General features: G+C 45.7%; 1 protein-coding gene across 1 annotated transcript in view; it reads right to left on the bottom strand.

Moving 5' to 3' along the window:
- Window positions 1–27,301, bottom strand: part of LPCAT1 (lysophosphatidylcholine acyltransferase 1) — a 585,759-nt gene that overhangs the window by 53,321 nt on the left and 505,137 nt on the right. The window contains exons 8-11 of the mRNA XM_078685765.1: window positions 25,620–25,674; window positions 14,035–14,117; window positions 5,218–5,343; window positions 2,860–3,013 (exon numbers count right to left, since the gene is read on the bottom strand). Coding sequence (XP_078541891.1) covers window positions 2,860–3,013; window positions 5,218–5,343; window positions 14,035–14,117; window positions 25,620–25,674 — 418 coding nt within the window. The remainder of the gene's footprint in view (window positions 1–2,859; window positions 3,014–5,217; window positions 5,344–14,034; window positions 14,118–25,619; window positions 25,675–27,301) is intronic.

Here is a 27,301-nt window from a genome sequence, read left to right as displayed (position 1 = left end):
GGTGCGCATATCGAAAATTTCAATCTTCTGGACCAACACCAATCTGGTTTTAGGAGTGGGCATAGCACAGAATCGGCTCTCACTCATGTGATGGATGACATCTTAATGATGCTTGATCTAAATGAATCCTGCCTCCTTATCTCACTCGACCTCTCCTCCGCCTTGGACACGGTCAATCATGACAACCTTTTATTCATTCTTGAACATACGATGGGCCTCTCCGGTCAGGTGCTTCTTTGGTTTTCATCCTTCCTGCTGCACAGGTCACAAAGAGTTCAAGCTAACCACTCCCTCTGCCTGCCATCCCCAGTCACCATGGGGGTTCCCCAAGGGTCCTCCCTATCACCCATTCTTTTAAATTTATTTCTTGAACCCTTAACTAATGTTCTAAAATCCTTGGACATTCGCTTCCACATGTATGCAGACAACACCCAACTCTATCTGAAAATCTCCTCCCCGGATGACATCACTTCACTCAACTCCCCTCTACTGACTATCCAAAACTGGTTAATGGAGAACCACCTCCTGTTAAATTCATCCAAAACACAATTCCTCCTCATTTCTCCCCCGAAACATACTCCCACAATAGACCTATGGATGAACCAACTCACCGCTTTCAACTGCTCCCCCCGCATTATTGATTCAGCCAAATCTCTAGGAATCACCCTGGACAAGCATCTGAATATGAAGACCCATATTAGCAACGTGTGCAAGGGTGCTAAACACGTGTTGAGAACACTCAGGAATCTCAAACCCTTCCTACCTCAATCTGACTTCAAGCAAGTGGTCCAAGCGCTTGTTCTGCCGAAGCTGGACTATGGCAGTACTACGTTATGTGGCCTCCCCAAATACACTCTGGCCCCCCTAAAGGCTTCACTGAACGCGGTGGCCAGATTGATCACGAACACCAAGCGACATCTTCCCGGTCTTAAAATCTCTAAACTGGCTGCCCTTTGAAGCTAGAATTCAACTGAAGATTGCCTGCCATTCTCACAAAGCTCTCCACTTCAAAACTCCCAACTATCTTGCGCAAAAACTAGTACTATCAGGAGGGGGTAGACCATCAAGGAGTGCTAACTCCCTCCTCTTGAAACCTCAGATCTTCAGCAAAAAGAGAACATGCCAACGAGCCTTCTCTGGCGCTGTACCAAAAATGTGGAACTCTCTTCCACCGGAAATTCGTAGAATCTCCTCCAAGATTGCTTTCAAAGTGGAAGCAAAAAGATTCCTCATGAATAAGTTCTTACCTTTACACGACGGACCCTAATCACTCTGTAAATATTACAGCATTGGTTAATAATTCTGTTTGTTACAATTGTAATCGCCCCCCTTACATCATTATGTATCATCACTCCCTTGATGTCATCTTATCATTGACTAGCCCATTCTGCGTTAACCCTGAATTAGATAGGATCTGTTATGTTTGCACCATATGATTCTATGCATATTAGTTTCACCGTTTAATGTCTTCTTGTGATCTTTTTCCTTCCTCTCCCTCTAACTGTAAAGCGCTCTGATATCCTTCGGGATCAAGTTCAAGCTATATAAAACTTTATAAATAAATAAACTGATGGCCACAACAGATCCATGGGATCTGAAGGAAAACCAGATGATACAGAACCATTAAAAAATATATGTTGCAGGATGTGCCCCCCCCCCCCCCCCCCCAACACCCTCCTCCGAAGGCCACATTCTGTAGCACTGTTGAGAACAGTCCAGAAAATGTGGGGCATAATGTCTCCAGTGGTTAATATGTAAAAAAAAATAAGTGCCGTCAGGATTGCACCAGTCCATTTCTCCTGTTAGCGCCGCCTAAATCAGAACCAACTACTAACCATGAAAGTGGGGACAGGGTGTTGCATAGTGGCCAGAGCTGTTGGCTTCAGAGCTGGGGAACCACGTTTGAGTATGTGTGTAGGTACACCATCTTGTGAATCTGGGCAAATCACTTAATCTTCCTGCGCCTACCATATATGAATATGTCCTTAACTGGTGCTCATGGAAAGCGCTGATGTTGATGATTAAGTGCAGATGGTGAACACTGGAAACCACCGGCTCAAATTAGGCACTGATTGGGTCCAGAACCATAATGGATCTGAATTGAACGGTGAAGCTAGGGTTGGAAGTGATGTCAAGTTTGGCTTCCTACTCCCTGATGGCCTTTGGATCCATCAGGGAGCATTTGTCGCATGCCTTGGGATGCACCGCCATTAAATGCATGAGTTAGACTTTTCTACAATTTAAAAAAAATTAAAATTAAGGGGGTGATATTGAGAAGTGTGGAGAGGTATCTCTGCAGAAGATCCCACCCCACATGATCCAAAGTGTTACCAGGTGTGGAACGCATCCAGTCAAGCAATCCTTTTCCACTTACTTTTTCGTCTTACAGAAAACAAGGGGAAACATGCACAGAAAAAAAAGGCAAGAATAGGGAGTCTCATGCAGTATTGAACTCAGTAATTTTAGGTCTCACATGTTATTCTCCATTTCAGAGCTAAAAAAAATGTAATTACTAGTAACTGGGGTGCAGATGCCAACCAGAAGAGGTAACTCCAGTCCAGTACCTCCCTCCTCCAGGTTCCGGCCAACTCAGAATTGGCCGCTCAGTGATGCATGCATGCTTATAAATTTTAGCCCAACTTGAACATACGTGGCATCATATTTTGTATCTTAGATACATATACGGATATTCATAAATGGGCCGAGTTTAAAGGTGTGCTTACATTTTAACAACAAAGTAGTTTTAAGTATTTTTGAGAAATTCCAAGTCTAAGAGGTTTTAAGTTTTTGTTAAATTAACTATGAAGACGGAATGACGGTAAGCAAAATGGATGTCCAAATTATATGTAAGCACCTTACCTCGTCAAAAAGAGCAAACAAATCTTCTAATACTTCTGACACCGGAACTTCTAGGTATGCAGCAAATTCTTTCAGACTTATTCGTTCACCTTTACTTTTCCTGGCACTCATAGAATATTTATCAAGTTCCTTCTCCAGTTTCTCTGGTTTTAACCTATTTAAAGACAAACAAATTGTGACTAATACAAAAATACAGCAACAGTAATGCACGCCTTAATCCAAAATGCAAGAAAGTACACCCAAAAACAGTAAATGAGGTGGGAATTGTTAAATACCAACATAACTAGAGGGCCAAAATAAAGTGTCTAAAGGACCTATTTTCGTTTCAAATATGGTTATTAATGTTGTTGTAAAATCTTGTGTCATTACGCTATAAGATCCATATACAATTAGAAGTTATGTGTCAATTTAACGAGTAAACTATCAAATTCACTGTAGAATAAGGCTGAATCGAGTTTGTCACATCCAGACACCGTTGAAGCGCGCTGCAAATAAAAGCAACTCCCTCCCCAGGTCTCTTTTTCGCACTGGTTTAGTGTACTCTACTTCCCCTACTTTTACTCACTGCTCTTTCCTTTTTGTCAGATGAGCTTTCCTGTTTAAGAGGGAAAAAAACATTTACCACAAATCTTTCTCCCCGCAGGGAATCACAACGTGGTCGTTACAACGACCGCGTTGTTATTCCGCATACCATTACTCTGCAAGTCAGAACAACGACTTGCGGGGGGAGGTGTTGGATTTAAAATCCAACACCTTCCCTATTGTCCGCACAGACTAGAGTTGGATAAGTAAATTATACTATTCCAACATCCAGCGCCCCCCTCCGCAAGTCGTTGTTCCGACTTGTGGAGTAATGGTATGCAGAATCACAACGCGGTCATTGTAATGACCGCGTTATGATTCCCTGCGGGGAGAAATACAGCGGAATAATGTCATACATTCGTTTAAGAGTCATCCCACATAACCAACAGTGTCTTCTGCCTGGCTAACAAGTAGCAAGGAGATGTGGTTAGTGGCTAAGCAGCTAAATGTTGTCTGGTGACTGCGGAACCAGGGTTCGAATCTGGGCTCTGACACGGACTGTAAATCATATGATTCTAGGAAAAACTCTTAATTTCACTGTACCTAATCCTGTAAATGGGAGTGAAATGTGATGCATGCAGAACTATGTGAAAGTCAACATCATTATAAAATTCAAATATGTAAATACTCCCTCTTCATGTGCAGCGCTCTGTTGCTATCCGACAAGCTTTCGACTATACAAATCCCACCGCTGGCCAAACAGTCATGTGTACTTAGCATGCTCTCCACCTGGCTGTATTACACAGCCTGGGTGGAGAACATGCGCAGGCTCCCAGGCCCTGCCTGAGCGCCGAACTTCGGCGCTCAGACCAATCACGATGCTGCAGTCATGCTGGTAACAGCAGCGTTGTGATTGGCTAGGGAAGTCTGGGAGCCTATGTGATTCCTGCTTCGACTGAAAAACAGAAGAAGGATGGAGGAGAATCGGTGGCCAACCCCCACGTAAGGGATTTTTTTTAAATGTATTTTTTGTCTCCTCCTCCCCATCACCCCCGTTACATAGCAAAGCCAATGGAAATCTCACATAGTTAACAAAGGAAATGCACACAGGGGTATCGAGGTGTGATCTATGCGCACTCATGCCTGATTTTAGGGTCGAGAAATCATCAAAATCCAATACTATGGAGCAGGTTTTGAGACCCTAAATCCATTTTATATTCATATCTCTGACTGCAAAAGCTTTTGGGAATGAGGCACAACATGTATTTTGTGGTGAAGGGCTGGGGAAGACTGTCATTAATGTAATCAATACTAGGTGATGATAACGAAATGAATAGCTGCTGAAGGCATTAAATGCAAAAAGAATGATGAGGGGTGAAACCCCGAAACCTGTCCTAGGATGCTTGTTTCCAGTCCAGGGAGGACCTGGCTTGGCAGTTCGGGCTGGACTGTTCCCATGGGGCACAGGGTCAAGACTGATTTGCATGTGGCCAGGTCTAAACTGTGGGCCATGGTGAGCAAAAGAATGATGGATTTAACCCAGATCTCTTGACTGTGGGAATGTTTTGATTTGATTTGTTCTGCAATCCATCCATCAACTGTGTGTCTTTTGCTTTCTTGCCCTGAAGGCACTATATGAGCATGGCAACAGCTTTGTAATACACAAACAAATCCGGGAGCAGGCTCACACAATAACCTACCATTCGAAAAGTAGGATCTTGGTTCAGCAAATTTTAATGATGTATCGCGCTCAGCTCTTACCCATAATGCAATACAGGCGACTTCCGCTCAGAACAAAGCATGTTAATAATGGAGACAGAAACAAGGTGCTCTCACCCGAGGCTTCTCACGAGCTTTGCAAACTCTAGAAGGGAAGTGTTCGAAGGGAGACGCAGCTGCCCGTCCGCCAATGCCAGCTGGCAATCTTCAAACGAGTAGTCTGTGACAGAAACTCCCAGAGCCCTACAAAGAAAGAAAGCAGGATGAATTACGTCCTTGAAATAAACTACACACATTTGTATGCTTCTGTGTCAAAAAAAACGAAATGAAAGGCTATGTTAAAATCCCAAATGAACATAATGTGCAACGCTTATATTCAGTGCAAACAAAGATATAAATTAGCAGAGGAACCAGAACAAGGTATCTCTCTCTACCTGTCCTGGTACCAATATTTTTACAAATGTATTTATTTTTTGATGTGCAGGAACTGGATTTTCTTGTTTTCCTCTGTATTGTACAAAGGCAATAATCTATCAAATCAATTCGACCCACCACAAATCAATGCTCCGAGAACTAGAGTCTACACAGACAACACAGCCTCTTAATATCAAAAAGCAGATTTAATATGTTTTCCAAATAACATCCTCGGAACATTGCAGTCAGAGCTAAGACACACGTAAGTTCACACAATCTTCCCGAAATGTTGCATAATGCTACAGCAAAATGCGCAATAATCAAACGATGCGAGTAATAAAATTAGCTATTTTGGGGATTCTGATTCTGCAGGTGGTTCTACATATATTTATAGATATATAGGATGACCACCGTTATTAAATAAAAGTTACAAGTTAATAGGCAACGTATGACAACTTTCACTGGACAGATTTAAAGTAAAATGCAAAGCCGATAAGAAATGGCCAAGCTTTGCGATTCCCACAGAATCCATAGGGTGGCAGTGTTGCACTAGATCAGCATTACATTTAACTTTTGTTTAACCACAAAGAGGCTTGCTGTGTAGATGTAGAATAAGTCTTAATGACTTGTACTGGGTGAAACACGGGGAAGGAATGAGCAGCATTGTAAAGACACCCAAAGTGGGAATTTAGTTATCCAACACCACGGTAGTAAATCACATACCAATTATAACGTGTGCAAATGAATAGAAGAACTTCACCTTTATTCAAAACCTGTTGATTTTCCTCAAGCGAGGTTAAATAAAATTACTCCAACAAACTAGCCAGGAGTACACACCTGTTTTATTGTTCTTCCAAAGTCAGAGTACAACTTTATTTGCAAGTAAGACGACCCCTGTAATACTTTCTGTATTTCCCAACAGTAATTGTCTCTGTTAAGAAGCATGGATATTCTTTCAAAGACATCACACAAATTGTGTGTGTTGCGTTGCTGCCTGTGCAGGCTTCCTTACCTTTGCAAGTTCAGTCACTAGCGGGACCAAAATAAACATTTTAGTTGGAAATCAGGACTGTACGACAAATCCTCTTATAAACAGAGAATAAGTTGATTAGAAATAGAATTCCTGTGTTTGGAAAAAACTAGCTGAGCATGCTGCATACAGATTGGACCAGTTGGCTGTACTGGTCGATTGGGTCTTTCATCTAAGCAAAGAAAGATGTTTTTCAAGAACAGTCAACCTCAAAAACTCATAGCTCTTCATTTCACTTTCTCTTAGATTGTTTTTAAACTTTTGGAAATTCATCACGGGGCCATTCCATCAAACGCTCCATCAAAAATGCTGCTTCAGGGAGGAGCTTCGCGCGCACCCAAGATGGTCGCGTGAGCACAGGGCTCCCGGACCCTCGCCACCTCCATCGACTATCCTGTACTTTATCCTGGTTCGGACGACGGGTGTTTATTCGCGTAGTTCTACTGATCATTTATCTGTTCCAACAAACTTTTTTGGACTTCGGGGTCCAGAGCTACAGATCGCCGCAGTTTTCTGGCCTGCTCCAAGGTGACGCCCCGAGCTATCTTGTCTGGCCTGCCGTCCAGTAAGTGAACAACAACGGACTCCCGGACTTGCATGGGCTTGGCGACTGCTTTTGGTTTCGATTCCTGTCCGGAGATCAACCTGACTTTGTTAGCTACGTAGACAGCCGGACGTGCCTATACTTTTGGTCTTTCCGCTTCTGATGCCGATCTGTCGTGGCTTTCAGTTCTGAGACTGGCACCACCTTCGCCCTTTTGGTCCTGCATTTGCCTCCGCAGTCACCATTTTCACCCGACAACAGGCGACCCGTACGGGTCCAGGATCTAAGATGGCCACCAAGCCAGAGAGTGAGAGGCGCAAGGCTAAACCGGGCGTTCGAGGGAGTGCTTTGCAAACGAACATTATGGACCGGTACACCCTTACTAAAGGTTCGCCGGGCGCAGCATCTAAACCCTCGACGACACTGCCGGAGGACTCATCGATTGAGGAAGAGCCCTCGTTGCGGGATGTCATGGGCGCGATTACCGGTATGAAGGCTTCATTGGGGCAACAATATGAGGCCTTGACTCTCAAACTGGATACTGTGTCGATTGATGTCAATCTGATCAGGGCGGATTTGGCGAAGACAAACGAAAAGGTCAAATCCCTGGATCTCAAGACCACTAGCCTGGTCACTGACGTCTCTGACTTACAGGCTGAAGTCGGGAATCTGCGGAAAGCTAATGACTATTTCTCTGGGCGCCTACAGGACTATGAAGGCCGTGCCAGGCGCAATAACATCCGCCTGATTGGGGTCCCGGAATCATCGACTGCTGCCTCGACGGACTTATTGGTGGAAGACCTGGTGCTGAATCACTTGGCGCCCAAGGGTCTCAGCAAGTTTTTTGCTGTCGAGCGTGCACATAGGATCCCCGGCGGCACACCTAAATCGGGTGCTAACCCACGACCCATCATTGCGAGGATCTTTCATTTCCGGGACAGAGACGCTATCCTGCAGGCTTCGAGGCAGTCTGGTCCCATTGCCTTTGAGAACTCTACTGTCAGCTTCTATCCGTACTTTACACAACAGGTCCAGAAACAGAGGCTGGGGTTTCAAGGGGTCAAGAAGAGACTCCAGGAAAGGTCTATGAAGTATGCCATGCTCTTCCCGGCCCGTTTGCGGGTGGTTCATAGGGATCGTACTTTTTTCTTCGACCATCCTGGGGTCGTGAGTGACTGGCTTGACTCGCTGCCTGCGGATCAAGAACCTTTTGAGGACTCTGGCAGATCGGATCGGGTGGACGGTGGCCCGACGGAGCAGGAGTAGATGTTGACCTTGACCCCGTACCCTTCACGTTGGCTTAGAACTGTGCTAATGCTGTGTCATTAATGTTTGCAAGTATCAGTCCTTTTGGGGGGGGGGGGGGGGGGGGGGGTGAGCGGGTCCTTTCTCATCCTGGGTTTTCTTTTCGTAGATTAGTGGGGCGGTTGGGCGACAGGCACACTGCAAGTTTATGGGGCTTTTTGGTCTTCAGCAGGGGTGCGGGGTGGGGGGTATAGTTGTTTTGGCATTGTTGGGGGGACTGGGTTGTTGGTTTGAATTTTATTGTTATTTGCAAGGCGAAGGAAAGGCGAACTCCTGTTTTTTGCAGTTGCTTTGGGTGTGGGGCGGGGGAGGGGCTGAATTCGGGGATGGGGGGTAGGGGACTTCAGATATTGTGTTGGAACGTGAATGGGTTGGGGGATGGGATCAAGAGGAGGGTGGTGCTGCAATTGCTGAAACGTTTGTCTCCTGATGTTGTCTTACTGCAGGAAACTCATTTGCTCGGCAACAAGTGCTACGCTCTGAATAGGCGTGGTTATCGCCTTGTGGCGCACTCGGGTTTCACTTCGGGCTCCAGAGGGGCGGGCATTCTGGTTCGGACCTCCCTCCCCTTGGCCATTGATGATGTCATACTGGATGATAAGGGACGATACGCCGCCATTGTGGGGCGCTGGGAAGGGAAGGTTCTTATTTTGATTTCCGTGTACGTGCCCCCGGGCCTCCAAGCCACCACATTCGCTGATCTGAGTGGACTTATCCTGGGTCTCCCCGAGGGTCTGCTTTTGGTTGGGGGTGATTTTAATGCGGTGGTCTCGGGGATGTGTGATCGTCACCCTCCCAGGGAACTGCCGAAGGCCCAGACTTGGTTGAGTGACTTCCTAGAGACGCTGGGGCTCACTGATTGCTGGCGCTTGCTTCACCCGGGGCAGTTGCAATATACCTATCATTCTGGTGCTCATGGTAGTCTCTCGAGGTTAGATCATATATTACTGCCCTCGGCCCATGCATCCCTTATACGGGAAGTTAAACATCTGGCAAGGGGTATCTCGGACCATTCTCCGCTTTGGCTGGTGGTTGATGCACGGCGGGGCTCGGCGGGCCGAGTCGCTCCGATAAACCCCTGGTATTTGAAGGACCCCAGGGTCAGGGCTGAGCTGGTTAAAACACACGATTGTTATTTTGCGGAAAATGTGGGCTCTGTTTCCTCCCCAAGTTTACTTTGGGAAGCTTACAAGACTGTCATTCGTGGCCAGGCCCTCTCGTTGATTGGTAGCGTGCAGTTGGCCAACCGTGCTGAGATGGTTCGCCTTGAGGGGGAGGTCACAGCCCTGGAGGGGTGCTTGGAATCTGGGGTCACCGCTGAGGGGTTACATCTATTGGAGTTGAAACAACATGAATACAGGGCTCTGGTCACGGAAGCTGCTAAGGAAATGGGAAGGGAACAGCAGGGCCGCCTGTATGATGTGGGTGATAAGGCTGGGAAATTACTTGCTTGGCTGGATAAGAGGGAGAATGCAAGTCGTGTCGTCCCTGTGATTGTTGCGGAGAATGGAGAGTGCTGTACTGACCCTGCTGATATTGTTACATGTTTTGCCGATTACTTCCACGAGGTGTATTCCCAGGTGTCTGATCGATCTGAGCAGGACTCCCACCTGCTATTGCGGGATATTGCACTTCCCCGATTGCCTGACATTGATAGGGATGCTCTGGATGCGCCGCCTACTGTGGACGAGATTGCCACTGCTGTCCGTTCGGTCCGATCCGGCAAGGCTTCGGGCCCTAATGGGCTCCCCATTGAGCTATATAAACTACGCCCGGACACGCTAGGTCCACATCTGCGCTCTATGTTTCTCGAGTCTTTGGAGGTGGGTTCTCTCCCACCAGACCAGAGACTGGCCACTATAGTCGTCATCCACAAAGATGGTAAACCTCGGGATCGCTGTGCCTCTTTTAGACCCATTTCGTTGATTAATGCGGAGCCTAAAATCTTGGCCAGGCTGCTGGCGACACGTTTGGCGACTGTCATTGGGGACCTGGTTCACCCTGATCAATCCGGCTTTATACCGCATCGCAACACGGCGCTTAACCTCCGAAGGTTGCACGGCGTCTTGGCACGAGCCGAGACGCTACGTGAGCCCGCCATCTTGGCGTCCTTGGACGCTACGATGGCGTTTGATACAATAGAATGCCCGTATTTGTGGGCGGTTCTTGCCAAGTTTGGTTTCGGTCCGGAGTTCGTTCGGTGGGTCAAATTGCTTTACGCCGGTCCCATGGCTCAGGTGGTGGTCAATGGTCGGGTCTCTGCACCTTTTGCACTGGGCAGGGGTACGCGACAGGGCTGTCCCCTGTCCCCCTTGTTGTTTGCTCTCGCCTTGGAACCGCTGGCGGCCTGGTTGAGGTGGGAGCCGTCCCTGAAGGGCATTCGATGGAATTCGGAGTTTGAGGACCGTGTATCTCTCTATGCTGATGATATTCTGCTGTATCTCACATCTCCCCGTAAATCCCTCATTGTACTGTTCGATGTCCTAACGTCCTTTCGCAAAAACTCGGGTCTTGTCATCAATTGGTCGAAGTCCTGTGTATACGTCCTGTCGGGAGACGCCCCTCTTCTGCCAAGTGGTTGTCCTATCGCGATTGTGCGAGATGGATTTAAATACCTAGGCATTTTTATCACTCTGAAACCTGAACTGCGGTTTGACCGGAACTTGCTGCCCCCTCTTCAGCGCCTTCGGGCAGATGTTGTCGCTTGGGGGAAACTCCCTCTCTCTCCCCTAGGTAGAGCGGCATTGTTTAAGATGATGTCACTGCCCCGCTTCCTCTACGCATTGCAAAACACACTTGACGTTGTCCCGGCTAAATATTTCCGTGAGGTTGAGAGTTTACAGAGACAACTGGTGTGGGGAGGTAGGCCCCGGATCGCCATCGCTAAACTGTCGCTCCCGTGGTACGACGGCGGCATTGCTTTGCCTGATATCCGTCGCTATTATTGGGCGTCTCAATTGGGGGCAATAAATCATTGCATGTATGGCCCTTTGCCGAATCCGGCCTTCGAGATGGACAAATGGTTGTTACCGGGGGGTGACTATAATAGAGCCCTCTACTCGAGACTCACCCCTCGAAACGTAACGTGCCCCACTAGGACGGCTGTCCAGGTGTGGAGATATGCTTCCATGGCGCTTGGGTGGACTGATAAATTGACTCGTGCTGAATAACACTCGTGATAAATTGACACTGTATGCATCCGATAGACTTGGCTCTCTCTGGCAGTCGAAGGGGTTTGATAGGTGGGACTTGATAGGTATCAGCAGGATTGATGACGTTTGGACCAGGGGGAGAATGAAGACGTTTGAGGAATTGAAAACCGAGTACGCTCTGAGCGATCGCGAATTTTTTCGCTATGCGCAGGTCCGCCACGCGGTGCTCTCGGTCTTCCCTTCGGGTGTGGAGATTCCGGAGTCGTCCCCGCTTGAGGACAGGGTACTGGACGGACATGTTCCTGATAGTACGATTTCGCTTATTTATAAAAAATTGATCAACTCCAGGTCTGATCTCCTGTTTCGCCTTAGAGAGGTCTGGATTGGTGATGGGCTGGAGCTGGACGATGAGGACTGGCAGGCGGCGATCTCCTCCCCTAAAGAGGTGGCCATCCAGGCGCGCCTTAGATTTGTGCAACTTAAAATCCTGCATAGAGTGTATGTGACTGGTCCCCGTTTGGTACACATGGGCTTTTCTGTGGATGGTTTGTGTCGGCGTGGATGCGGTCTCCTGGGCACTTTTTTACATATTATTTGGGAGTGCCCTGAGATAGTGCGATTCTGGAACCGTGTGCACGAGGTGATGAGTGAGGTTACGGGGGTGCGATCGATGCCGGAGGCTAGGAGATGCTTGCTGAATGTATGGGAACCGAACGACTACTCCGTATCGCAGCTTCGATGGGTGACCTTGGGCAATATGATCGCCAAAAGAGACATTGCGCAACTGTGGGGCGCTCAGGGACCACCCGGGATTCGGAAATGGAAACAAAACATGGACTGGTGCATATTCAGGGAAAAAACTGTATATATTTCTCGGGGTACTCCCCGAAAATGGGGGAAGATATGGACTCAGTGGAACACTTACCGTGGCGATATATGTACCCCCCCTCTCTCAGACCCAGATGTTGCACCTACGTCCCCGTAACCCGAGGGTTCCTCCACTTACTACTGTGTATTGGATACATTTTGTTCCTACTGCCCCCCCCCATGCGAGACTCTTTCTTGATGAAACATACGCTCATTGGTTGACCTTCCCGCTCCCACACCATGTAATGCAACTTTGTTTATATTGCTGTCTTCTCTTTTTCTTTTTTCCTTGCAAGTTGTTTGTGTTTGTATTTATAAAATTAATAAAAAGTTTCACAAAAAAAAAAAAATGCTGCTTCAAGGAATGACTTCCAAAATTGTTCTCTTTCTGATTTCCCAAATAGTTACATTAAGTGATTGATTTCCAAACGTACGATATGACTTTGACCCTTGGCTTTCTAACTAAGTTATAACTAAGTTATTGTCTTGAACCCTTTTAACTAATGGGTGCCGTGCAATATCAATAAGGAATGGAGAATGAGGACACATTTGTGTCAATGTCCCTTAGAAATAATGCAGTGTGTGAGGATTGATTTCAGCATTCTGTCCAAGGCTTTTCTGCCATTATAGTTTTCAAGTTCTTTTGTTCGTACTTAAGACCCAATAAAGCTTTAATATTGAAACTCACGAGAATTACCTATTCCTATGAATGAACTAATTTTCAAACGATTCGATACTAGCTTGAGAAGACTTCTTGAAATCTTGAAGGCTATGCTTATGGTGGGGCTTGGCACAGAATTTGGACACATATTTGGGGGGTTTTCAGACATTTGGAGGACAGTACTAGGAGCGGTTTCCATTAAACTAGCTTTTACTAAAAAAGTGTATTTCAAAGTTATAAACCTCGCACTTAGTAGTATCTGTAAGCAAGTTCAATTTAGAATTAAACGAAGTTGGAAAACTTGCCAGTTTCTCAACTTAGAGCATATAAGCACAATAACAGTTTTTTTATTCAGTAACATAACAAGATGCATGTCTTTTGTTCCCTATATCTGAACAAAGTAGGCCTCAATCAGCAAACTTATTGTTAAATGATCAGTCTGATGTTCTATATACCTCGATCTAAGAAAATTGATAATATGTATTAAGTAATCAATCTACTTGTTTATATAATAACTTTTTCTAAGAAAATTGAAAACAATGTTATTGATTTTGTTGTACTAACATGAACAATCAAAGCGCCTCCATTTTTCAAAGGCTGCTGGTTCAGAATGACTTGCATTTTTCCCGCCTTCCCAGTAGGACTACTTAGTGCAAACAATTGCGAATTCAGCCTTTCTTTGAAGGATATTACATCAAGATTCCACGAATGTAACATTTTTGTCTCCAAATACTTAATTCTGTGCGCCTTTGGGCAACTGCCTGTGAATGATGAACCAAGTGGGATTTATGATAGTTGGGTAAAAAATAAATTAATCATAAATGTACACCTGGACAAAGTAGGTCACTGAAAAACGAACATCAGCGCCAGCAACCTCATTCCAAGCAATACTCGCACTTCCTAACAAGAGACACTGAAGACTTGTAAGACAAAACAGCAAACAACATGACAGCATACTTACTCTGCCATTATACGCCTCACATTAATCGCATACAGAGCGGGGTTTTTCTTTTCCTCTTCGGAAGGTGTGTAGATCGGAAGAAACTGTGACAAAAAGACTTCATTAAAGTAAAGGTTTCAAAGTGATGTAACGTTACCATGACCTGCTTCTCTGAATAATTTGTTTTAGGCCTGCGGTACTCCTGAAACCCACATTCAGAATCATTAGAATGAACATTCAGATAAATAATCATGCTTGTTGAACATTTGTTTTTCTCTGTCCAGCGTAATAGTCTATTCTGCTCAATACATGGTGAGGAGGAGACCGAATCTGACCCACTTTCCAGCTCAACTTGTCCTTTTAAAAGCTCACTTGTTCATAAATATTGAAGCAGGTTATATTGATGTAACTTCAACATTAAGACCTTGACCTCAAAGCTTACCCTAGGTTATTCATATGGATCTGTGGTGCTATATAACTAAGAAGTGGAGTTCTATTTTGACTGATGTGCGCCCCTCAGCCCCTGTCTTAGTAGGATTGCTAGTTATCCACCAGAACTTACGTGTAAGTGAATAAATTAGTATGGGAACATCCAAAGAAAGCCTAAGACATAGAAAGCACAGACAGACTTTTAACCCCCTTGCCTGCTTATGACGGAACCATGCCGTCATGAGCCACGGGTGGCGTGTGCAGGACGGCGTGGTCCCGTCATGCTGCGGCCGTTCCGCCCACGTAGGATTAATTCCCCGCCTGTGTGGGCAAATTAATGAGCGTGGTTCCGTCACGAGCATAGCAGTGCCGAACTCAGACCCCCCCCCCAGCGCCGAAGCAGAATTCGCGCAGCGGTCAAGGGGTTGAACATAGCCACGTCCTCAGCGTGCAAAGGACTGGCAAACATAGGGTTTGCTTTAAATGTTAGCCCAAGCGCAGAAACACAAGTTACCCCCTCCAATTTAATTTCACTTTAAAATCATCCTACAGGACAGACAGACACCAACCATCGAGGGACTAAAGTTTTTGCACCTCCTTGAAATGTATTACCATATGTGTCACTACTGGGTCCCTCTACATGTACACATCTAAAATTGCGGATTCTAAGACTATTTTCTGGGCGATGCTCAGCGGGCTTCGCACGGTTATAGATTCCTTTACACTGTACTGTAGTTTGATACTTCATTGGCCATCACCACTCCATCAATTACATCATTCGATAGGACATTCCTTATATGTAAGCAGACATTGCTGCTTATCGAAGTTGGTGCTTGCCGTTGATTTACATTTTGCACACTAAGTCCACCTTGTGGCAGGGTTAGGAACACTCTGGACAAATCAGGAAGCATCCATCGTTCAATTTAAAGATTTTGAGGTCCCTAGGTCAAACTAGCACATGGAAAAATAAGTCACAAACTCTGTATGCAAACCTGGCAGGAGAGCTTAGAGGGAGTTTTGCAAGCATGGGTGGCTAGGCCTTTACGCATCGTGCCCCTACTCTCTGGAACGAATTTCCCTGCCAACTACGTGAATACCAGAACCTCCTACATTTTAGAAAACTGTTAAAAACCTATCAATTCTGAGGTATGTCTGTCTGGCTGTAGCACGCTGCCCCAGCGCGGAGATACCCCTGTCGGGGTGATTTGGGCGCTATATAAACGTATAAATATCAAATATCAGTTATGCATGCAGACTTTGGCATCTGTTTCTGCATTTGAAAGTGGCGCTGGGGCATTTCTCGGCGCCTGCTCAATGTAAGGGAAAGGAGCACATTGAGGTTTAACTATGTGGATTTTCATACACGTTTGAATGATTTCTGCCACATTATTTGCACTTATACACTTACACCCACGTTAACCATGATGCAGCCTGCCTGGGCAAGTGCACAGAGTCGCTCATCTCTACTGTAAGAGGGAAGAGAAGAATTTAGATAGAAAAAAGAGACGTGAAGTCTGACAAATATTCTAACCCCACACTTGTTTAGAAGGGCTATAAACCCAGTGGAATGTCTTGGCATTCTTGCTGGATCTTAACAATGTATTTTTGTGGCATCTCCAATGTGTTCTTGAGTGGAATGGACACAACCGAGGTGTTGGTCAGGATGTCCACATTTCCAACAAGAAAGGTTTGTCAATCCCAGTTCTAGTGGGATGTTTTAGAGCGCCTTTATGTACTAAACGGTACTAAAAGGGGTTGTCTCATAAGGCAGAGAAGGTATAGAGAGCAACATTTTCTCTTTGAATTACAGGATTGCCATTCATGAGGATTGTAACTTGTTCATTCATAGTCTTCCAAGGCACTAAGGCGATCATCACCTAGCATACACGTCAATGTCAGCAGAGATGTCAATAATTAACAACGAGTGGTATTCCTATGGGAAAAAACCTCAACGTACATGGAAAGATGACCTCCGTGCTGGCTTCAAACACACTGGTGCCACTTTTTTTTAGTTGTATACATCGCAAACTCGACCCGAAGGTATCCGAGCGCTTTACATGAGCACCAGCTGCGTTACAGAAGGCCACATTCGTTTTTGTTAAGCACAGAGAGATTAAATGATGTCCCCAGAATCCCAAGCAGACACAGCTAGGCTTCAAAACAGAATGAGGCTGGTGAGAAGGCAGGTGTTTCCAAAGAAGCATCTTTACGTCACCCTATTCCCAAGAAGAGATGGGCGCCTCATGCTCTAAACCCGGCCATTGTTTGGCCTCAGCTCGTCAGGTACATTGAACGGCAGGCAGTTGAAAGGATGCCAATGTCTGAATTTCAGGGTGATGCCGGATAGTGCACCCATCCATCAAGCACATCACGATTAGCCATCTTTCGATAATAAAAAGTAAATAAAGCAAAACCTAAATGGGATAAATTAATTGCTGAGCTCACAAAGTCGAAATCTACAGTCAAAAGAAATCAATAACACATTCATACAATTCAGGAAGGTCTTCAGAACCTTGCAGGTCTCCTCACAGAGCAGATCTGGGATTTGCTTTACTCCTCTGTCTTGCGCTAGACAGATGGTGAAAATCGCATGTAATGTAAAAAAAACACAGATCTGCAACTAACCGACCTAAAATACAGCAGTGCACTGTACAGGATCAAATGCAGAGATACAACCAAAGAGTACATCTCGTTGGGGATGGGAGATTCTGAGAGGAGGCCTGTTTACTGTGTGTCGTGATGTTCTTTGAAGACACCAAAGAAACAAAATGACCTTGTCGATTTGGGTGATTTCTGAGCATGACGCTGGCAAATAAATCCAAGTAAAGAGCTGAAGTCAAACAGTTTTGTTTTTACTTAAACTGGGCCCGATTAAGTCAAACTGTTTTGTTTTTACTTAAACTGGGCCGGATTGCATTAATCCTCTGAGCTGATGGCAAATGCGTGCTTTCAAATATTCTGGTAGGCTATTCCATATCGACTCACAAGAGGGCAGCAGATGACAAAATATAAGCAACTATTAAAGTTCTGCAACCTAAAAACAAGAGTGAGGTGTACTTTGGTTATGGGGAGGTTGATTGTGGCGGTGCCGTTCAATATTGGGTGTAAACTTTAAAGAAGCTACTTAACATGCCTATAAATCCATTTAAGTGCTTTCTTTTTGGCAGCCTTGATAACGGTAACCTTAGATGCACTCAGCAGCTCTATTATGAATGCAGATTTCTGCGTCTAGAAACGGCAGGTCTCGGTCTGGCAAAAAGCATAGTGTATTGTATTCCCAATTCTGTGCAATTTCTGCTACAACGAAAGCATCAGGCAAGCCAGTCAGCACTCCTTTCAGATAAAGATTTCCTAAATGGGTGAAAATACTTGTAAAGGAACCCTCCCTGCATGTTAAGCTAGGATTTTATACATACATATATTACCTAGTGGCGGTTGCCACTAGGTATAGTTCGGTCAACTGTCATGTACGTCAATTCACCAAAACGCCAGGGGTAGCGGAAGTGACATTGCACGTCATTTGACCTTTACTTTGACTCACACACACATACTTACACATACTAACACATTCACACACTTTAGCGCACAAACACACTCTCACCCACAAGCATGAATACAACAAACATTTAACAGCCTTTTTTTACTTACGTTAGCTTCCAGATAGACACCAATATATACACCCATCATAAATATTACTATTCACTATTTGTAGAATATATTTTTTTTATAAGAAACCAGGCAGGTGGAGCTCCAACCAGAGTCCATTAGGAAGAGCTGCCCCTGTGTTCCAGGCACTGATTTTGCCACTTCTGAGGCCAGGGGTCACAAAAGCAGTGCCATGGGTCGCAAGGAGCAAGCCAGGGGTCGCAGATGATCCCTGCTGACCCTCTAATGATGTTCATGTCAGCTGTTCCAATGGAAAAGCGTTTTTGTGTTGCTAATAACTTAGGCACTATTTGACTACTCTCCACGAAACTTTCCAAAAAGGTGCTAACTTTTGACTAGTTTGTGCATGAAAAGTTTAGTGATAATCAGACAAATGGGTGCAGAGAAAAAAGAAAAGGGGTCCCAAAGCGCAAAATACCCATGCATTTTCCACAGACTGCTTTAAGATAGGGTACAGCAAAAAATGCTTAATAGAATTACAATTTGGCAAGAAGCTAGATCTTGGTCCGTATATTGTGCTATTTGTGATTTCAGTAGTTTTTGAGAAAATAAGGTTAAAAAATAACTATATCTGGATGGTTGGGTCAATGACTCTTACGGGAGCGCCAATTTAAAAATAGAGTGTCCTGATTGGCCCAGGGAGATTTAGGTTACTGTTTAGATTAAGCCAAGTTCCTAAAAATACTTAATGTCTGTTCCAAAACAATGCCTTACTATGGACGCTTTTGTTTCAAACCTCTGACAGTCACCAAACCTGCGATGCGAAAGGATGTTGATATGTGTAGAGAAATGGGTACCGTAAACAGTTTTCACTCTATAGAGAGTGTTCGTCCTGTAGCACACTGTTTGTAGACAGTGAAACTCGGATGAGAAATACACTAGAGAGTATTTAAAAAGTATCTACTAAGAACAGTGTGCATTCTATGTAGCACTTGGCAAACTGCGCTTAAAATAAAAAATGTCTGAAGGTGCTAAAGATTACACTACCAGCAGCATTCTTACTGTGGTGAAAACTTTACAGGTAGTCCATCTTCTGAAGCAAAACAAGCACTCGTACATTGCTTGAAACCTGGTGCATACAGTCTTCTATGTTATGTATAAATTGTCATGCTGAGACAAATCTTATAACTCAAGGATGCTTACAATACTTAGGTTCTGATTACGAGTTTGGCATTCCCGAGACCACCATAGCCGCCATGGCGGTCCAACTGCCATACTACGAGATTGTCAGATTGCTGTGGAAAGACCACCGGCAAATAACCGACATCGCCAGCCAGTTGCAGGCTGCTGCAACGGCAGTGTGAGGAAAGCAACGTTCATAAGGAGGTACAGAGAAGTTCACCGTTGTCCGTATTATGAGTTGGCTTTCCAAAGAGTCAACCGTGATGGTGAGACTGCCTGCTTTGAGTGAGCAGAATCGAAGGATTTAGGGTACATACTCAGCCGTTTCCTGTTCTTCCCATCAGATTCCGGTGTAGATCCCTTTATCCAGGTCCCCCCTCACAGCAGAATCTGTACCCCAAAGAAAACAACCCTGTTGGCACCAAAATACAGGTAAGTCCGTTTTGTATGATATACCCATTGACAGGACTAGCCGCATATGGGCCAGACTCCAGTAATAGGTAGGTGGTATCTTGCTTGGTCCAGAACGGATGTATTTCGTTAAGAATGTAAGGCATGGGTGATCAGGGACTCATTTCCCCCGCTACACATTGGTAACATTGCCCCAAGAACAGTATGCCGTAGAGCTGGCGGAGCCCGCTGGGCTGCAAATGAAAACTGACATGGTGCTCGGCCAACCCCCCGATGGCGAACGCATTGACTCTTTGGTCCTTTCGAGACTTGTTAAAGTGTTGGGCCCAGCTTGGTTTTATAGCTGCGCCGTTTTGTTTTTTTGTTGTTTTGAGGGTGGGGTGTGGGTTCTCTCCTGGCGGTTGTTAAGTAGGGGTCAGGCTGGTGGGCGGTGGAGGTTGCAGAGTAGGCACACTCTTGAATATGGCTGATACGAAGGGGAAATATGGGATTACGACGTGGAATGTGAGAGGACTGGGGGCGGTTCAGAAGAGACACAGAATACATGCCTTCCTGCTGAGACACCACACTCAGATAGCCTTTCTACAGGAATCCCATCTTACTACATCGGAGGCTCTTAAATTGCGGAAAAAATGGAGGGGCACGATATTGTCTACGACCTATTCTGCTTTCTCTAGAGGTGCAACCATCTGGATTCGACATGGCACGCCGTTTCTGGAAGCAGAAAGGAGGGTGGATGATCAGGGATGGTACATATTAGTGAGGGGTACACTAGATGGCTCACCAGTGGTGCTAGGTTGTATCTATTCCCCGAATTTCGATCAGGATACATTTTTGCAGAGAGTGGGACAGGTGTTGGCAGACTGGACCACTACCCCTTGGATATTAGGCGGAGATTGGAATATGATCATGTATCTGGACCGTGACAGATCGCATCCCCCCCTACAGGTGGCAGGTGTCTCTAGATTGACGGAGCTATTTAATACATGGGCAGCGGGATGGGGCTTAAGAGATGTCTGGCGTTCTCTCCACCCCGAGGACAGGGAATACTCTCATTACTCCCACATACACATGCTCCACACTAGGATTGATCGATTCCTTTGTTCCAAACAGCTGTTGTCCAGAATTGAAAATCCGGAATATTTGGCAAAAACCTTTTCGGATCATAGGCCCCTGACGTGCACTCTCCTTTGGGGGAAGATCCCTACCCCGGTCCCCACGTGGCGATTAGACCCGCTCCTACTTGAGGATGGCCCCTTCAGGGCGTCCCTGTCCGAGACACTGGGCAGATACTTTGCAGAGAACTGGGACACAGCTTCTACGAATTTAGTGGTTTGGGATGCTATGAAGGTGGTGGTACGGGGAGCGGCGATTGGGCAACTTGCGGGTGCTCGTCGGGAGATACACCGGAAACTACTAGACATAGAGGACGGGCTTAAACGACTGGAGCGGGAGGTGGGGGTTGACCCCACCAAGAGGGGAGAACTACAATTAGAAAACATAGAACACGCGGATACTCTCGAAACATTACGAGTCATTGATCACAAGGAACACCTCCGCAGACAACATGCAGAGGCGGATAGATCAGGCGCTTTGCTAGCCCGTTTGGTCCGGGAGCACCCAGACATCACGGACGTCTAGTGGACACGCAAACTGAAATAAACAGGGCATTCCATGATCACCGGACTGTGTTGTATGCGCAACCTATACGCGCCGACCCGGATCGAACATCTGCCTTTCTGTCTGAACTCCAAGTCCCAGTACTGACCGCCGAGGCCCAGAAGGACCTCAAGGGCCCTATTACCCAACACGACATTCGGGTGGCTATCAAATCCCTGAACAGCAAGAAGACGCCGGGCATGGATGGACTCCCAGTGGAGTTTTACGCGACCTATTCAGACATCTTGGTGCCGGTCCTGGAGAAGGTCTACCGAGCTGCACTAGTAGAAGGCCGATTGCCTGACTCCACGATGCAGGTGTTGGTCGTCTCATTACCTAAACCCGGGAGGGATGCCTTAGAGATGACAAACTACAGGCCGCTATCGATGCTCTCCACAGAATACAAAATACTTAGCAAAATTATAGCGCTGAGATTACAGACGCACCTTCCGGCCCTGATCCACAGAGATCAGTGCGGGTTTCTTCCAGGTAGAAGCACCTCCATGAACACGCGACGATTGCACGCACTAATGGCGTCCACGCCTCCGGCCCTCCCTAGAGCGGGTTGTATAGCCTTAGACCTCCGACAAGCTTTTGATTCACTGACCTGGTCGTATATATTCCAGGCTTTGGAGAGATTTGGGATCCCTGCCCCCCTATTGGCGTGGATTAGAGTGCTTTATACTGCTCCGTCAGCAAGGGCACGCACAGGGAGGCATATCTCTGACGCATACGCGATCCATCGTGGCACTAGACAAGGTTGCCCCTTGTCCCCATTGCTTTTCGTTCTGGCCCTGGAACCACTGGCCTTGGCCCTGCGTACCAAGATGGAACGGAGGGGTATCCCCAGCAGTGGCGTTCAACATTTGATATCAATCTATGCGGACGATATATTGTTGTTCCTCCGCGACCTAGAGACTGACCACACGGACATATACGAGATCTTTGAGAACTTCTCTGCAATCTCGGGCCTGGCCATTAACCCTGAGAAGTCCATCGGCTTCTACTTCAGGGATGCACCGAATCCGGGCTTTATACCTTTTGGGGTTCACCTTATCCCGGTGGCTCCCGCCACATTTAAATACCTGGGGATTCAGGTCTATAGACGACAAGAGGACCAGATAGCGGGCAATATTACCAAAGCCATCTCAAGCCTCCGCGCCTCGGTGGGGTTTTGGACGACATTGCCACTCTCAATCATGGGAAGAATTGCGATCTCTAAATTGGTCATGCTCCCCCGCATGCTTTACTTCTTTGTTAATCTACCGGTAATCCTGCCACAATCTATCTTTTACACCCTCAATTCACTCTTGACCAGCCTGATCTGGGGGCGGGGAGAAGACGGATTGGACTTCGGAAGTTACAGTTGGGCACCAGAGCCGGTGGGCTGGGGGCCCCGGACTTTAGAGGTTATTACTATGCTAGCCAACTTCAATGGCTATCTTACTGGACGGCGGGACGGAATCTGCATGAAATAGATTACACGACTGACAGATTGCGTCGCGGAGAGCTACATGTCCTGCTACTCCCGAAGAGCCGCATTCCTGCGGAATGTCACCCACTCCTGCAGTGCTGGCGGAAAGCCTTAGCGTATACGTCCTCGGCTGAGGCGTATGCGGCTAACATTCCCCTATTGGGTGTCCCTACGACACAAGGCAGGCTTTCGGACAGAGCGCTCCGGTCATGGCATAAGGCGGGCGTGGAAAGAGTCGGGGAATTTTTTGGAGATGATCACCTGCTTACACATGAGGCCTTCGTACAGGCCACTGGTGCCCCCACTGGACTGTACCTACTACATGCTGCTGTCACGGACTTCATACAACACAGATGGGCACCACAACGTCTACAACCCCCACAACACGAACTAGTAAACTTGCTATATTACATGGGATCGGGAGGTCACCTAGTGAGATGGTTGTATACAGGGGTTAGGGCACATGCAGCAGCCTCACTCACTGCGCTTATGCGAACATGGGCGCACGACACAGGTCAAGAGCTGTCTGAAAAAGACTGGGCCATGATACTAGAACATCCTAGGCGGGTATCTCGTAATGTTAGGTTCAGATTTATACAAGTGATGGTTCTGCACAGGGCATACCTAACCTCTCTGAGGCTCCATAAGATGTTCCCGGGCTCCTCTCATAATTGCCCACGCTGTGGAGAGGACCTAGCTGGGGTCTTACATATGCTGTGGTTGTGCCCACGACTCCGGGATTACTGGTTGGACGTGTGCCGGACGCTGCGGACGGTAACGAACCTGCCGGTGCCGGAAGAGTCGCTCTACTGCCTGTTGGGTTTGCGCAGAAGATTTAAGACGCTAAAAGGCCCAATTGAAATTACTAGACCTCGCACTGCTGTTGGCACTCAGGACGATCACAATGAGATGGAAGTCCCCCAGACCCCCAGGGATACTCCTTTGGCAGGCAGAAGTACTTAAATGGGGCAGGGCGGAGGGGACAACACTTCGGAGGGAGGAAACACGTGGCCTCTGGAAATTTCCGATTTCCCTAGAATGGGAGGCTATGCTCATTACACTGGAGAGCGAGGACCTCAGCCTGAGTGTAGGGAATGGGCCGGAGACCTAGAATGGAAAGACCTCACGGAATATAACGAGTGAGGAAGGGCCCCAGTTAGCTGTATTCTTCGTGTTAGTACCTGTAATGCCCCACGAGGCAACATATATTACCGTCCACGACAGCCGGGTACACCCGAGCAATCTTTAGATAGGGAAATTGATACACCGCCGGGAGAGGGGAAGTTCATGTACACAGATGGGTAGGGGAAAGGGATGTTGTGACATTACCTTTGTATCATAATACGATGCTGAAATGAGGCGGAATTGTAAATTACTAAGGTCTAAGTTCTCCTGTCTAGTATCACGGTTGAGAAATGACAAGTGGGGTAATGCATGGGGAGAAAACCGAAAACACCGGCTGATATGTTGACACTGTGTAATGATAAGCGGAAAACTGAAACTGCAGCTGTGAATAAAGTTTTTCAAAAAAAAAAAAATAGGTAGGTGGTATCTTTACACATTTATCATGCACATGTGTACATTTGATGTGCAGTCGATATATACACACATGCATCTATAAATATGGAAAAACATTGACTGCCGCCAAGAAGATCGCTGCTGCTGACATGTTGGAAACCTCATAATACAGCGGACGGAAGACCACTGGCACTGCGGTCTTCTAGAGACAGCGGCCATGGACATCGGGCGGTCGGACCACCAAACCTGTAATCCGGCCCTTAGTACGTTGTATCTATAATCTTTGCCCTGTTGCAAACTTTTTCTACAGAGCATAAAAACTTGTGAGGAACATGCTGGACACAGGTTGTCAACTGTCACCTGCACACAGGGTACTCTTCAATGACAACTTTATCACATGTTCAATACCTCTACACACCTATGATGCATTAGGAGCACATGCGTTCTGTAAACACTTACACCAATCACCTGGACACAGGCTGTACAAAATTAGGTGGAAAGTAATATGGCAGCTACCTGTCACTATGTATACTGTAAAACAAGCTAGCACACTTATTGGATGATGTCATCAGCAATGTCATACATTATGTCATAGAACATGTCAAGAGTGATGTAATATGTGAGGTCATAAGCAGTGCATGGCAAGGGCGCAAGTTCTAGTTAGCTTTCCTCACTATAACTGGTAAATTTCGGTTGTTTTTTTTAGTTCAAAACATTATTGTTGTCACTGACAAATTCACCTAACTATAACGTTTCTTAACCTTTGCTTTTTCAGTGAATAAATCTATCTGTCTGTCCATCTCTCTCTATATATCTCTCTATCTATCTATATATCTATATATATGTTTCTGACCAAATTCCTACTAACCAAGCACAAATTATATATTTTATGTGAGTTTTCTGCTATGGTATCTAATACCTGGACTGCATTCATAGCTTGTTTGGTCCTGGTGAGTTATGAGGTGGCTATTTCGGAGAACCCTTTCCCCTTGTAACAACGCTATTTTAGAACATTTGTTACAAGATGACACTATTGTGGCAATTTGTGGTGGCTTTGTAAGGCAGCTGCCTACAAAGGATTTGACATAGCACTGTCATGGCTACTGAGTTAACACTTTCACTAGGTATTGCCTACATTGGCTCTTTATATATATATATATATATATATATATTCTTTTTTAGGAGATCTGAAATATTACAAAGAACCTAAAACATATCTATGCTACTCCATATGTCTCCACCGAGTCTATCTTTAAGCACAGTATGTTTTTGCCACCATACTGTAAATATCAAAATGTTTTATAAAAATAAATGGTCATCTACTCACCTCAATTTCCACATAATTGTGGAACTGGCACAGAGTAAGCCATAGAATGTCTAAACTGAAAGACAGAAAAATATAAGAAAACATTTAACTATGAAATGGGCTAGATGCATTTCAGGCACATTATATCAAAGTTGTAATATATGAATACAGCAATTGTGAGAAATATTTTTCTGATTGGAGAGAGGAGAGTATTAAGCCACTAATATTCACACTCTGATTAGTCACACAACCAATTTCAAAATTCTGAAGTTAGAATCAGTGGCTTAGCAAGGGTCGTAGGCCCTAATGAATGCAAGACAAAAGGGCACTCTTACTCTTTCAGCAATCGGCATTAAAAGAGCCACAATTGGGGTGCAGCGGTCCGCTCACACCTCGGTTTACCTGTGAGACAGCACTTACTGTACTAATAATAGCTGGGACTCTGGATATGGAAATTTGAGCTCCTCATCTTACCCGTCCTTCATTTCACCTCTCTATCTCACCTTATTTCTTTACCTTCTTCCCTTTCTCGCCTTCTCTCCTTGCTCGTTTTTTTATCTCTAATTTTGAGTCTTCTTCTCTCCTATCCCATTCCAGTCCATTTAATTTTCCTGCCTTCATTAAACTCTACAACGCTTTCGTATTCCCATCTATATCTTCTTTTCTTCCTCTCTTCCCTCCCTGCTTTCACAAATTGTTCCTAACATTCTTATTTCTGTCCCCTATCTCCAGTCAGCCCCCCTCTTGCTGGTTCCCACATTCCTCTTTACAATCTCTTATCCTTATTTGGGTCTCCCTTCACTCCCTGTTAACTTATCTTTGCTACCTCTAACCTTTCCCAATCTTTCTGCTCTAATTTCTAGTTCTCGATTATCATCTTCTCCCTTTCTCTCAACTCCATAGCTCGTCCTTTCTCTCCTTCATTTAACGCTTCCCCTATTTCTCCTCCATATCTCCTTCCATTTTCTCCCTCATCTACCATTTCATTATTTCTGTTGTTCTTATTTTTTTTTCCATTCCTCTCCCATCCATTCTCTTTCCTTTCATTCTCTGCCCTTCCTATATTTTCTTGACTCCCAACTCTCTATTTCTCTATCCCCTTGGACTATTTGTATTCTCTGCATTAGCTTTCTTCCCATGCTCTCGCATCTCCCAAAATGTTTCTGGCCCTCTTTACCATTCCTCTCTTTTTTTCTCTGCCATCTATCGCTTTCCTATGTCTCATCTTCATTTTTTACCTTCTGATCTTGTTACTTTCTCCTTTATCAACTTCCCTCCTTCTCGTTATTCTCCGTTTCTTGAAATCAACTGCTTTCCTCTTTTTCTTCTCACCTCTGATCGTCCTTCCTTAACCTCTGCTCCATCATATTCCTCTTTTTTACTTCTCTTTTGTCATGAATTACCTTCCTTTCTTTTCTTCTCTTCTATCACCTTCCTCCCGGTGACTTTCTCTTGTGCTTTAATCTACTGTTTTGCTATTTCTTTTAACTCCTCTGCTTGCTCCCAATTGATTGTTTTACTCCACCTCAAGTTAATGCCAGCAATTCATCTGTGCCTCTCACGTTTTTCAGTTTCCCAACAGAACAATCTGCCCGGTGTCTTGCGCACTACTCCGGTTGGAACTCATCCTTCCTCTGCAACACCATGTTCCCCACAGCCTCTCCCCATCTCATTTGAAGAGTAATCAAAGACCCAGGGCAGGC

The sequence above is a fragment of the Lissotriton helveticus genome, chromosome 4_1, assembly GCF_964261635.1.
Source record: "Lissotriton helveticus chromosome 4_1, aLisHel1.1, whole genome shotgun sequence".
Lineage (NCBI taxonomy): Eukaryota > Metazoa > Chordata > Amphibia > Caudata > Salamandridae > Lissotriton > Lissotriton helveticus.
This window is presented reverse-complemented; position numbering and strand designations above follow the sequence as displayed.